Source organism: Haemaphysalis longicornis, unplaced genomic scaffold (assembly GCF_048455015.1).
Source record: "Haemaphysalis longicornis isolate Haplotype H1 unplaced genomic scaffold, Haemaphysalis longicornis Haplotype H1 scaffold_5, whole genome shotgun sequence".
Classification (NCBI taxonomy): Eukaryota; Metazoa; Arthropoda; class Arachnida; order Ixodida; family Ixodidae; genus Haemaphysalis; species Haemaphysalis longicornis.
In genome coordinates this window covers 31,723,852-31,737,940 of record NW_027526385.1, presented here as the reverse complement: position 1 = coordinate 31,737,940, position 14,089 = coordinate 31,723,852, and the positions used below count along the sequence as shown (strand labels likewise).

General features: G+C 47.0%; 1 protein-coding gene across 1 annotated transcript in view; it reads left to right on the top strand.

Annotated features, from left to right (window-relative positions):
* LOC144138035 (uncharacterized) overlaps positions 1-13,776 on the top strand; it is a 38,280-nt gene extending 24,504 nt beyond the window's left edge. Inside the window, exons 6-8 of the mRNA XM_077670089.1 lie at positions 6,706-6,769; positions 7,619-7,991; positions 12,631-13,776. Of these exons, the coding sequence (XP_077526215.1) occupies positions 6,706-6,769; positions 7,619-7,991; positions 12,631-12,754 (561 nt within the window). The 3' untranslated portion in view covers positions 12,755-13,776. The remainder of the gene's footprint in view (positions 1-6,705; positions 6,770-7,618; positions 7,992-12,630) is intronic.
* Positions 13,777-14,089: the final 313 nt, after the last annotated feature.

Here is a 14,089-nt window from a genome sequence, read left to right as displayed (position 1 = left end):
GGAGGGGAAAAACGTTTGGCCGCGCAGGCTTTTTCCCGGAAATGGTGCATCCGCACACACACGTAGTCAGACTACTGAGCTCTTCTGACATCACATAGCTGGCGCGGGCATTTTTTTTTTCATAGACCGCATACACACGGAGCATGATGAGCTCTGCCGTATGAAGGAATAATTGCGCAGGGGTCGCCCTGTTTCCCGACATTATTGGTTTCATCAGGGGTGGATGGAATATTGACACGCCCATCTATAATGACGATCCAGACTTATTTTTCTCTTGAAAGCGATGCAACAAAAGAGAGCTTAATTGGACTCCTACTTTCACCTCAATTTGGTCCGTCATCGTACGAAACGTTTGTGTTAGCGCCGCAAAGATATCTGCGCCAAAGAGCGCCAATAAAAGAACCCTCGTAAATAAACAAAACAAAAAATAAAGCGAATAGATGACTTTAATAGAACATCGACGGCATAGCGAAGTTTTTTGAAGGTTTGAATTGATTTCATTTATAGCTTTGTGTTTTATTTTTGTTTAAAATTTCCTCTTCTGTTCTGATTCATCTTTATATGGGACACGGTGATCTCTCAAAAATTTGCTTCGCGGTCCCCTTCCGCATTCCATCAGTCTCCTACACGCTACATCTCTGCTTGTTTCAGGACGCGTTTCAGGACGCTTGGTGCTTCAAACGCATTTTGAGCCTCTGAAGCCGCTATAAGCATGCACGGAAACAAAAAATAAACGCACAGTCATCAACTCTTCGCTGTATTTGATGCCTCGCGCTTTCAAAAAAACGCGCATAAGGTTGGCTTTGCCGCACGGCTGAGGGCATCTAGAGAGAGAGAGAGAGAGAGAGAGAGATGAAATGTTTATTATTAGGAAAAAAAGCAGGTGGCGCGATTGTCTTTAGGGGTGGTGCCCTCCTTCCAGGGCCCCAGAGAGATAAATTTAACGAATTTAAAGGGCGAAAATTCAGACAGGGGACTAACGGGGCAAAGACAAGGGCTATAGCGCTTGTCTTTTTCCCGTTCGTCCCCTGTCTGAATTTTTGCGCTTTAAATTCGTACAATGGATTACCAACCAGCTCGAACTCACACGTTGTTAAAAAACATATGTCTCCGTGAAGTCCATAGGGCCGAGGTCCATAGCGCCGCCGCGACGTCCAGTGCCCGCGACGAAGAGCACCGAAACATGTATGAAATCGTAACTTAATACAGCTACGCTATGAAATAGTACATATTGTCCTGACCTTAAGTGTTATTCGTGCGCTCCATGCATATGCAATAAAAGAAACACCAGTTGTCCTACACCGAGATTCGAACCCACGAATTCTGATTGGAAGGCGGACATATTATCCACTACACTACGTCCCCTCCAGTATTCCACAGCAGTGCCCTTAGCGGATTTCAGTATTTCTGGCTTCGATTTCCCTGTGCCGCTTTTACCAGTATTACAATATTATAGTTCACTGTACCCAGGTGATAGAGTTTCGTAGTATGTATACTACATAGGAAACTTCACCTGGGAATACATGTCGTTGTGGGGGGTTTACATGGGGGGTTAGTATTTACATGTCGTCTTGGGGGGCCGGCGTTACCAGCGAGCAAGTTGCTGTTCATCTGGGAGCGATTCGCCGCTACTCGACGAGCTGAACTTGAGGTGGTAACGGCGTGACCAGCAGCTTTCCGTTGTTCTTGCGCCCATTCGCGCTTGTGTTGGGGCCAACGCTTCAATTCTTGCTCTTCTCCCGCCAAACGAGCGGCATGCATTCGTTCCATAACGATTTAAAACCTAGAGGACCTTGAGCTCTATCCTCGCGTACAAACATTTGGCTGTCCGTTTTCCTTCCCCCTCGTATGCATCTTACTGTGTATGTAAGATGTCTGTGTAACACATCAACCCACACCCGAACCACTCGATCAAAGGAGGACAACCGAATAACCGCATTGAGCCATGTAATTTCGACATCCAAATCTCCCACTAGCACAGCCAGCATTTCATCGGTAGCGGCATGAAGCGTAGCTGGGCGTTCACGCCCCATTTTTCTACCCGCAAACTATGCACGCATAAACCGGCAATCGGTGATGGCGCATATTTAGGCGTGAAGAACACCGACGAAAATGTCGCTCGGAAGGCCTTCCAAGTTGAGAGAAAAATATGGTCTGAAGCCGGCGTTCTAACTGGGGAAGCCTCTCTTCTACCGGGAGGGACTTGGAGCTACTTGTCGAATTGAATTTGAACGGAAACGGCGAAGGCGGGTTTCGGTCGTTTTAGGGGGCAGCGCTGTGGCAGCCGTTACCTGGGCTTCGCGGGAGCGGCATCTGTTTAGTTTCGCGTAACCGAGTGTGCGAACGCAGAAGCGACGAAAAAAAGAAAACGGAGAGGAGCATCTAGCGAAGGCTGAAGTGGAGTACGACACGTGCGGCTACGGGGTCATCCCTGTCACTGCCTTTCCCTCACAGGGCTGCCAACCTGCGAAGCCACTTTCCCCCTAGGTCGGGTAAACAAATTCCCTATATTTCCCTAGATAATTGCTAAGTGCAGTTATTGGATATTTTCTGTAAGATAATATGTTTGCTCTATGCAAAGGGATTTCTAGGTTTACTTTTACAACATAATTAAGTATTCGTTTGCAAGCATTTATTGAAGTAACTGTACTGAAGGTGAAAATGTCGCTGTACAAATTGTAATTTTTAACATTTTATTTCATCAAAACACAAAGGCCATAGAGGAAATCACACATAACATATACAAATCACCAAGAAAGGAAAACCAACCATGCTGCACTCACAGAGCATTACAACATTTCGAGAAACAGTACAGATTACAACAAATTGCATATAAGCTGAAGACGCGTTTCGGCTCGCGCAATCGTTATTCAACGTTGCCGCTCTCACCAATGTACCAATAATCACAGACTGACGTAGACAAGATTCCCCGCGCAGACTGCGATTATTCAGCGGCAACTTTGAAAGACGATTGCTCGAGCACAAGAACGACGTCAGAAACAAGAAGATAGCTTTGAACGCGCTAACGAAACACGTGGAAGCCACGACACTCAAAATACACTGGGAAGCCGCATCAGTTATCGCCAGAGAGGAGAAATGACTGTTACGCCGATATCCCGAGTCTTTGATTACACAAAGGACAGAAAAAACCCTGAACCACGCTGCAGGAAATCTCCCTCCGGCGTAGGCAAGGTGCCTGGGGCGATTACTTCGGCGCGCCCAGTGAACAAGGTTTCCGTACGAACAAGGTTTCCGTACGGGCCATGTGTTGCTTTGTTAGTCGTAGATCGGAGTGCCGCGGAAGTTTCTCAGCTGGTGATTCCCATTTCATTCTGCTCGCTGCCACACACCTGGGTAATATGTGACAATGGGGCGCCCTTCTACCCTCCCCGCCCTGTCGCCCCCTTCCACCCTTTGTATCCGCTACCGGGGCACGGTGCTGCACCTTTGGGGCAGTTTAGAGGGGAGTTCATGGAGAAGAGAAGAAACAAACAAGAGACGGTACGGAGGGAGGCAGGGATGGGTCCCAGCGTCGAGTTGCTTTCTCCGCGTGGACGCGAAAAAGTTCCCCAGATATTGGCAAATTTCCCCTTTTCCATAAAGACAACCCAAATTCCCTAGGTCTAATTTCCCTAGAGTTTGCAGCCCTGTTCCCTCACACGTGTTCCCTGTTCCCTCACCAAGAAGAGCCCCCCCCCCCCCCCCCCCCCGGCACTTCCACCGGACGCTGTTCCATTCTCCGCTGATCCAAACCACGTCACGTTTGCGCTGGAGGTTCAAACACGATATGCAACAACATGCTCGCTGCTTTCTTGTGCGGGGCTAATCCGAAACACATGGCATTCGAACGGGAGGTTCAAACTCGATTTGCAACATTTTGGCAGGGGGTGGAAGCGCGCTGCGTGGTAGCAGCAGAGTAGCGCACGCCGCCGCGCGTTCGCTAATCACGTGAACATTTCCTGAGACGCAGCAGAAATGCGTCGTGACCGTGGTCGTGACCGAGGAGTCTGCAGCTCACGTTGCGCAGAAATTTCATATTAGGGAGTGTAGTAATCGTCAGTGAATTTTTTACGACCATCCGTGCTTCCGTTTATTTCTTGCAATCATCTGACAACAGAACTACCGCCGTTACTGCCGAATGCGCAACTTGCCAAAGGGGCATCGGTGGAGGCGAGGGGGAAAATAGTTGTGAAAGAGGTGTCAGCGGTGGTGAGGAGGAGCCCTGGAGCGGCGCCGAGTAAATCAATGACACCGGAATGAAAACTGGGCGGTTAGACGTATACTTTTATGCAGTAAAAAGCAGGCAGCGCGGGATCGTACCTAACGTTGGTCATGCCAGATTCGAAGGAACGTATGACTGAGCCTTTAATATTCCGCCGCGAAAGCTGCAGGTGACGGAAAAAAAAAAAAACCAAACGCACTTCGACGAAGACAAGATACGATAGATACGGGCGCCTATATCCGTCCTATCTTGTATTCGTCCACGACTAAGGCCACGTTTTTTTTTTCTTCGAATATGAACCAACGCGCTCAGCAACAAGTTTTATAAACTGTAGCTGACGGCCGGTGCACCGATTCACCACGAAGGCGATGTTTTCATGGGCACAGCTAAAAACATTTCCAAGCTCTTCAAACAACGTATTGTTTGAGATTTAGGTAAAATTAATTACATGGAAGTCTCTAATGAGTTCCCCCGAAATATTAACATTGTTGTTAACTACCAACTTGACCTGTAGAATAGTAGGCAGAACCGTTCCGGCGAAAATACGCTTTACTTCCTTTTTCCTTAGCTTTAAAACAGACTTTTATTTTCCTGGCTAAGGCGTTGCGCTGCTGAGCACGAGGTCGCGGGTTCGATTCCCGGCCGCGGCGGCCGCTTTTCTGATGGAGGCGAAAAGCAAAAACGCCCGTGTGTGCGAGATTTCGGCGCACGTTAAAGATCCCCAGGGGGTCAAAATTAATCCGGAGCCCTCCACTACGGCGCGCCTCATCGCCTGCGTTGCGTCGGCGCGTTAAACCCCACAGTCAGTCAGTCAGACTTTTATTTTCCACTTATATAATAACACACCATTCTTTGCGTTTTTGTGGCACTGTGTTTGAATATAGGGCCACTAAAACGTTTCAGTCCAAGTCGGTGACGAAACTAAGGCGGACGCAGGGTATAATGGCTGCCCATGACGACACAGACTGCCTTTATATGATCCGCATAGACGCAAGCGCCAGATCCCTCTCTAGTGTATGTGGTAAGAAACTCTATGCCCCCAGGCACCGCCCAGGCGTGGTGCTCCAGTTTACGCGCTCAAAAACAGTCGGTGTCGCTATACTGTTACAGACTGCCTTTTTAAAGGACCCTCAGATTTTGGAATAAGAATGGTGTGTGTGCGAGTGAAAGTTTTTGGCAGTGCACTTCTGCCAATTGACTGAGCTTCGGGTGATGTCACAAAACTCTTTGGTTATCGTGACAGCTCTACTCACTTTGATCGTCTGGGCAGAATAGAGCCCCATCGTCAGCAACGTGAGAAGCTTGACTTCGCTTGCATGCAAAACAAAACCACGTACATAACTATCATTTATAATTATGAAACAAGATGGTCCTAGAAAAATTCAAAACAATAACGGGGAAGCAGGGAACCCTTGCCTCACTGACTTTTGTCAATTATCAGCTGCGTGAAACAATCATCATACGCCATCTTAACACCTTTTAAAATAACATCTCCAACATTTATGTGCTTCAAACCTGAAAAAAGGATTCCATGATAGACACGATCAAAGGCTTTCTCAAAATCTACTTGTAGCATGGCTGCTTTACGAAAAAAAACATGTCACTGCACTGCAAGACACTTTGCGCTACATGAATGTTCGTTACAATACTGCGACCTTTAGTGCCACATGTCGGATGTGGCCCGACGATCTTACTGATTACACTCTGAAGTCTCTTGGCCGTAATATTCACTAGTCTGTGTTGGCCAACATAATGAGTCGATATACTGTTACAGACTGCCTTTTTTAAATGATCCTCAGGTTTTGGAATAAGAATGGCGTGCGTGCGGGGGAAAGTTTTTGGCAGGCGCACCGTTTTTGAAAGCTTCCTCAAATACAAGAAACAAAAAAGGGGAAACCATATTTTTGTACATCCTATACAAGTCCGAACCCAGACCATGAGGACCCGGCGCTTTCCCTCCTTTTAATTCACCAATTGCTGTTTCAACTTTTTTTTAAACTGATGGTGTTAATTGTTCGGGCACCTCACTTATTTAATATCACCCGGCAACTAGGTATCGTTCGCTGGGATTAGCTTGTTTACCTGTTGGCGTTTTTTGTCGCGCCGACCGAGCTGACTTGGGCGTGAGGGGCGTAAGGAGAAACCGCGGAGGCTTCTTTATTATTCGCCGCGCTTTCGTGTTCGACCGACGAGAGGGCTCGGAGACGACGCATACGAACGCGTCCGTCATTCCATAATAACTGAAGGCAATGTAAGCTTTCGAAGGAGGATTTCCTTGCGTTCGTTTGAGAAGCGGGTGGAGGGGGACCGTTGACATTTTAACGACCGCAATTATACCGCCACGAGAATCGCCGAACCGGACAGGAGCTGGACGTCAGTCAAGGGGTCAAACATTTATTGCAAGTTTTTCCAAAGCTCAGATTGGTTTTTATTGCGGTGTTGTAATGTGTGTGTGTGTGTGTGCATGTGTTTTGCTGCTGCAGGAACAGGAGGAGCAGGAGCGGAAACTGCGGAATAAGAAGGTGATAAAATACTGCGCTGTGGCAGGTGCGTACGCAATGCAGCACTATTTTCTTACAGTTTCTCTTCTACCTCATTTTCATGAGAGGCTTCATCTATAGAAAACGATTGTGACTTGTGCAGTAGCTTACAGCTGACGTCGCATAAAAGGCATCAATGACACAGATGCCGCATCAGCTGATAAATGCTGAAAATAACTGTTACAAATTAACAAAGTTATTTTGCACAATGTAGTGTGAGTTAACTGTTGTACTAGAGTGAGCTCCAGTGTATCTGTTTGAGGTTGGTCTAGTCCACCCCTTTTCTCTTTCTAAAGGCAGTAGGGGTAGTGGCACTACAAAGCTCATAGTGGGATCTATGCTCCAGAATATCTATGGCGCCATGCTCTTCCTTTTCCTCGAAAGGTTTGTTCGTTTTAATGATCACAGCGAGCCATTTATGAAATTCTTGTTGTCTTGTAGGTGCTGTTGCAGTAATTGGTTGCTCAGCTAGCTTGCTATTACAATATCAACGCATTTTATTTTATGCCTCGTTTCCATTTCCCATGTCAGGAGGTGTACAGCTGTCTCGTTTCAGAGCAAAGTGAGGGAATTGTGTATCAGATTATTTCTTACTGAAACAGTAATAGGCTCGTAGCTTATCAACGGCATATTGTCCACTTCAAAAAAAGGGCTGCATGCTGCCGTAAATACTGATCAACCTATCGCCACGTCACTCGACTGTCAACTTTCACACGTCTGCTTGACTGCTTCCTCATTGACTATTGTTTTAGAGGTTTGCCTTAGTGACTTGGTTTAGTGCTGCAACCTGGCATAATCGTCACTGTCTTTTTGTCAGTAGGGTGCACGTAAGTAACGTCTCACTTATCTTGCCCAGCGGGGACAGGCCTTGCAGTTGGAGTGGGTGCAGTGGTTGCGGCACCCATCGCGTTGGCCGCAGCGGGATTCGGTACCGGAGGCGTGGTGGCTGGTTCGTTGGCGGCTGTGATACAGTCGTCTATTGGCAACGTGGTGGCGGGCAGCGCGTTTGCAGCTTTGCAGAGCTGGGGTGCTGTGGGCATTCCACTCGCTGCCCAGGCCACATTTGGCACAGTCGGTGCATCCATGGGGGGTGCTCTCGGGGCCCTCGGTGTGAAACTCTCGGGCCGCCGAGCTCAGCCCTCTGATGACACCAAGGAAGGCAATGAAGAGAAGGAAAATCAAGAGAAAAGGAAGCAAGAAGAAATGACTCACGGACCAGACGAAAAAGGGTGAGTCGCGATGGTCCTTCAAATACAATCAAGCATCATTATAACTAACTCGTTGAGGAGTAGGAATTAATTTGTCATACCTAAATTGCTGGATATGGAACACAGAGACGAGTAGTAGTAGTAGAAAACTATTATAAAGTCAGATTATTTAGCTTTCAGAGGGTGGTGCCCTTAATCCGGGGCCCCATTTGCTGCTGCGATCCGTCTTGCCCGGTCGATCAGCCCGCCCTGGTTGTCCAAGGCTGAGCTGGAAAGAGCAGCTTCCCATCTGGAGGGGGAGGGGCTGGGTACAGACAATTGGGTCCGGGGTTTGGGGCATTCCCATGTGGAGTGATACAGGCGGGTGTCCTCCGCAGGATGGGCATCTCTCTGGGTACATTGTAGGGTAGAATGTGTGCCGGAGCGAAAGGCTAGGAAACGTGTTAGTTTGTAGCTGGTGCCATGCAGTGGCTTCCTCACGGGTGAGTTGCGCGTGTGGCGGAGGAAGTGTCCTGCGGGAGAGTCTGTAGTGTTGTAGTATAGTGGCTACAGGGGGGAAGTGTGACAGGCGACGTATCCGCACCGTGGAAAGGAGGGGCGCGATGTGCGATGAAAATTTCCGGCGCCGCTAGGGCCGCTGAAACATCGCTGGTGTGCTCGCCGGCGAGCCCGCCCACTCGCCCGCGTAGCAAATCCCGCTGTGCACGTCGATCGCCGTCACGTCGAAGCTCGGAAGCGTAGCTCATTTCCACTGTGCCAAAGGTGTGTAGTGCGTGATATTGTGCAATTCATGTACGGTGTAATAGGTAACGTTGCGTGCACTGATGGGGCACGCAACTTATTGAAAATTCGTGACGATAAGCTTGCAACGTTCCAATATCATGCTTCCGTAACGTCACTGTTCGCACTCTTCGCAAGACAAATATGAATAGGGTGTGGAGTTGCCTGTCCACAGAGTACATGGTGGAAACATGTATAATTAGGGTTGTGCCAAAACAAGCTACAGAAGGGGCTTTTGGATCAAGCATTCTTAAAGCTTCAAGGTATTTTATCAATAAAGCACTGAAGATTACAGCGAGTACAGGTTCTCCCTGATCCGAAAAATTTGGGACTGGATACGGACGTCCGGCGGACATCCAATATCCGGATTTTGTTATCCCCTGGACGTCCCCTGTACATTTCGGTTTGGAAATGTCCGATTTTGAACATCCCCCAGATGTCAGAAAATCTGGCTGGGACGTCTGTCGGACGTTTGTAGGATGAGCAATTCCTTTGCATCGGACCCTCCCACGGACGCCCGCGGGCGTTCACAGATGTCTGACGGATGTCCAAATGCCCGACACCGGATGTCCGACGGATGTTTGATGGACGTCTGTGGTTCAATGGGAGCTCTTGCGAGTCGGATATAATATTTATTGGGTTTCCGGAAGGGCGAGTGCTGACAGCGAGTGCTATTGCAGAAAGGCCAGCACGGAGCAGGCACTTACCATGCACAATGGAATCGAACTAAACAGCACTAAATTTTACAGCATTGTTGCACTATGATTATATATCATACTTTTAACTGTATAGCCTGCACCCTTATGTTGCACCCACAAAAACAACAGAGTATCCCCACAAATCCCCCATACAATTGCATATTATGCAATGTTTAAGTCTAGGGACGACTTTTTGTAGAGGCTTTGACTGCACGCTAGCTCGGATACTATTTTTAGCCATGTGGTGAGCACATTCATCTGTTATAACTGAATTAATTTTATTAGAAACAGCACAAGTGCCATTGAAATTCAAAATGACCAATAAAATTTTGAATTTTGTTTGTTGTGTTCTATAATTAGCCATATCAAAGTTTGTTCTAACGAGACTCTATTGTACTGCCACTGTTAGGGGCGAGAGTTTAGGAAATGAACAGGACTTTTGTTCAGGAGAAAGAATAAAAGAGAATAAATCGTTTTTGGTTGAGCAAAGACGCTGTTGTTGTTATGGGCCCCACCCCTTGAATGGCATCCTTACCCTGGTATTCTGAATCCCTCCTCCACTCGAGCCTCCAGTTGAGGAGGTCTTTGAAAGTGGTTCTCGCATGTAAACTGATTACGATCCCGTCCACTCAGCCGAGCCGGGGAGACACACGGCGTGTAGGGGAGACTCAGAATGCGGCCATTAGTCCGGCATTCCTTGGCCTTGACTGGCTGTCCTCGCCCTGGTCATCCGGCTGACGTTTGGTATCACAGTCAAAGCTGCCCAGAGAAGCCCTCCACTGCTCGAAGGAGGGTTTGTGTAGTAGGGAAAAGTCTAAGGTGCGTTGGCGTGCTCATACAATGTGGTACAGGGTGCCAGGCTGGGGCCATTACGCATGGAGGGAAGGGTGTTGGGTGCGGAAGATGAGGTGGAGGCAGGTGGTAATTCGGGGTCGTCTCCGCGAAGTTGTAGCATCCTCCCGAGAGAGGCATCGAGTGGTGTCAGGAGGCCGCAGCAGGAAATGCACAAGCATCTCTGTGGCTGCTGTGTGGACGGGGTCGGTCCAGTAGGGGTGGGTTCGTACGTCAAACATAGTAATGATGGGGCGTATTAACACGCGTACGAGCATTCACACACTCGTCAATCTGTTAACACCTTTGTCTCCACATTAAGGGTGCAGAATTGTGATTTCGCCCCCATTTTTCCTGCCTTTCCGTCACCATCAGGGAAGGCCGCTCAAGGAGGCGAGTGGCATTGTATTGAACTCATCCTACAAATTGCATTAGGCTCGCACAAGTCTGTGAAAGCATCGCTGTGAAGCACTGGGGGCTGAGATGCAGTTCTATCTCAGTATGATCTGGCTGTGGCTTGACGGAAAGTGAGCTTCTTTACAAGTTCACCATGGCTACTTTAGTGTAAAACAGTGGCACTTTCCTTAGCGGTACCAGTGATGTGTGGTGCTGTGACAGTGAGAGGCATATTTAACGAGAAAAATGGGATATTACAACAATGACTCTGCTCATGCATTCATGATTCGACAAGTGGGACATTTTGAGAGTTTAATGCCTGTGCTACGCAGAAAATTTTAATTGACAGTGGAGTCGATTGCTTTTCGAACCATCGACGAAGTCATCTTTCATTCCACCTAGCTTGTTGAGCATTCTCATGGCTTAAACGTTTTCCTCCAGTCTTGAAAAACCGTGCACCACATTTTAAGGATTCAGCACCAGACATCTACAAGGGATGCCCTCTTCAGTCAACCAGTCGATGTTTTCTGATGAAATTTCGTTGAAGCGAAGTTGTTTAGAGAAAGTCTTTAATTGATAAGGGAACTTTTGTGCATATACTTTTTATAGACAATTCGCAAAGAATCAGAAGTTTTTTGTTTGACAAAAATTTTGTTGAAGCAGGCTTTGTTGTAGCAGAATTTTACTGTATAGCTTTCTGCTGGTTTCATTCAGAGATTTGGCGGACAACAATTTTGCTTGTTGGGCAGTTACAAGCTTGCCTTCAGCTATATATAATCGTAGGGTTAGTGTCTTTCGCAGCAGTTGTATTTGCTGACAGGCATTGCCCACCGCCCAGGGGCTTATTTTGATTTTTTATTATTTTTGCACTTGTACATATCACTGGAGTCAGAAACGCGTCTCCTTGTTGCTGTATTGTTAGTGCAAAGAAGTTACATTCTCTGTATTTTGTAATTATTGGCGTGACATGCACTACACCATTTTGCTTTCTGAAGTGTGACATTTGAGCATGGCTGGGAATACCTTCTGTTTATTCTACACAGCTCTAGGGAACCAATCACTGTTCGCAGCCGTTCAGTGTAACACACCAGTCTTGAAACTATGCTTCAGAAGGTTACCCGTGCTTGCATCCACTCCTCTTGGTTATGGTTTGTTCATTGCCAAAATGTTTATCAGGGGAAATATAATTTAAATAATTCAGCACCTAGTTACAATTTTTTGCAGTATTCTTTTTATTTCAAGAAAGGGCACCCCATTTTGCTTGCTTTGGCACTTTTGAGCAATTTAGTCCGGCCAACGCAGGGCCTCATCAGCTAGTTAAACTTCCTGTCAACGGATGGCAAGCATGTCTTTATTTTGCCAGAACCAGGTGTCAAATCATGCGGTAACTTACTAAGACACTTACCCGTTATACATCAGTTCCGGAACTCCCATAGGCTCCTTGTATCGAAAAGCGGGCCAAGGTTGGCTCCCTGCGCCGGATGCAAGCAGGGGCAAGCAGGGGCATGTAGATTAGCCTGCCTTCTGTAAAGTGAAAGTTAAAGTAGTACTCAAGAGCTTGCACTTGCTGCCGTAAGTCATACGACCGTGTCGTAAAACCGTGCCATGCCGTAAGTCATACAACAACTATGGAAACATAAGTAAACATTATATAATCTAATGGTTGGTAATTTGTAAAGTAGTAAGGTCTATTTATTAACTGGTGTTCATAATTACATGCTTAGCGAAGTTGAGCTTATGCCCCACAGGTTGCACGCCAATTCCTCTCGCCTTCAACAAAGCACGGGGCCCGTATGGCCCAGATTTTTAAGCAGAGATATGCAACTGCTCTATAGTGAAGAACTCTGCCTCACTGATACGTGCACCTAAAGAGCGCTTAGCAACTCCATACATTGAAGAACCGGCATGTAGTAATCAACAGCTGTTTTCTGTTCTTCTCTATTCTTACGTTTCAGGTGCCAGTGTCCCGAGCACGTTGGCCGAAACTGCAAGGTTATGCGCTGTGCCTCTTGTGGTCATGAATTCCACTCAGCCGATGCGACCGCGGGCACGGGTGACGAGAGTACTCCTCGTGGCTAAGTCGAACACCAGGGGGACTGTCACCACTCACTTCCCTCGCAAAAGGGCTGATGCTCACCAGTGAAAGTTTCTCTTTGCCATCGGAGCCAGTGGCAGAGAGAGGCTTTACAGGGGCCATTCCGTTTTTGCCTCTGACGAGTGACCAACCCCGAGCTGCTTGGAGTTGCTACAATAGTGCCTTGCTTGATCTATCGCTGTCCTTCAATCAATCAATCAATCAATCAATCAATCAATCAATCAATCAATAAATCAATCAATCAATCAATCGATCGATCGATCGACCAATAAATAAAAAAATCAGTCAATCAATCATTAATTAATCAATCAATCAATTGGTCGATCAATTAATCAATCAACTAGTCAATCAAGCAATCCTTGGTGATGACTGATGGCACAGTGGTGCTTAGCTAGTTAAAGGACATCCAGCAAGTGTCTTCTGCTCTTGGAACCACTACTTGTCTAAAAGTCGCCTGCTTTTTTTTTGCAGCTTGGAGCCTTGCTCGCGGCTTGCCATTGTTACTCAATACCCATACTGTATGCAAGTGATGTTCATTTTTGCTTTGAATGCATAGTCATTATCAAATAAAGAGGGGACACAAAGACGGGTGACCCTGGGGGCACCAATTTTAAGATTTTGTCTGAGAGGAACAACGGGAAGCGGTCTGCACTATGTAATTCTGAGTGAGCCATGCTTAATTAAAGGGTGTGTGAATAAGAAAAAAAAGAGAGCAACGTTTGCACGTTTCGGTTCATTTTACCAGTCAAGCTACATTTGTTGTCGATTTTATTGTAGCGACCACTGGGAGTAACCGGTATGCTAATCCTCCTTGGGTAGCTGCTCTTGCTACCCACGTCGTGTGTGGGCAGCGGGGCTAATCGAGTCCTTACTCCACAGAAGTAGAATGAAGTTTCTGTTAGTACGTGCAAAATGTTTCGCGGTCCTGCGCTTACATGGTGTTTGTGTGTTTTCTGTGTGAGTGTTTGCTGAGCTACTTTCACAAAATAAAGGTATAACAATTCCATATTGCTGCAGAGGCTTGGAATCTGCTGTGTGATCAAGAGGACTCAAATTTGAGCACTGTGGTTTACAGCTTGCCTTTTCACAGCCTTTCTTTGTGCTCTGCGAAAACAGTGTGGAATTACAAACATCACAGCTGTAAGGATTGTTCTTTCTTAGTTTAGCTTTGCAAAAAAAATTCAAGGCTGGTACTAAATTTTAAGAGTTTACACCTTTCATTTTTGCTGGTCCAAACATTTGTCTTGCTCTGGCTGATGAGTCAAGCGGTTTGCAAAAAAGTCAGAGTGATGGGAGATATGCACTGGAGAGACAGTCCA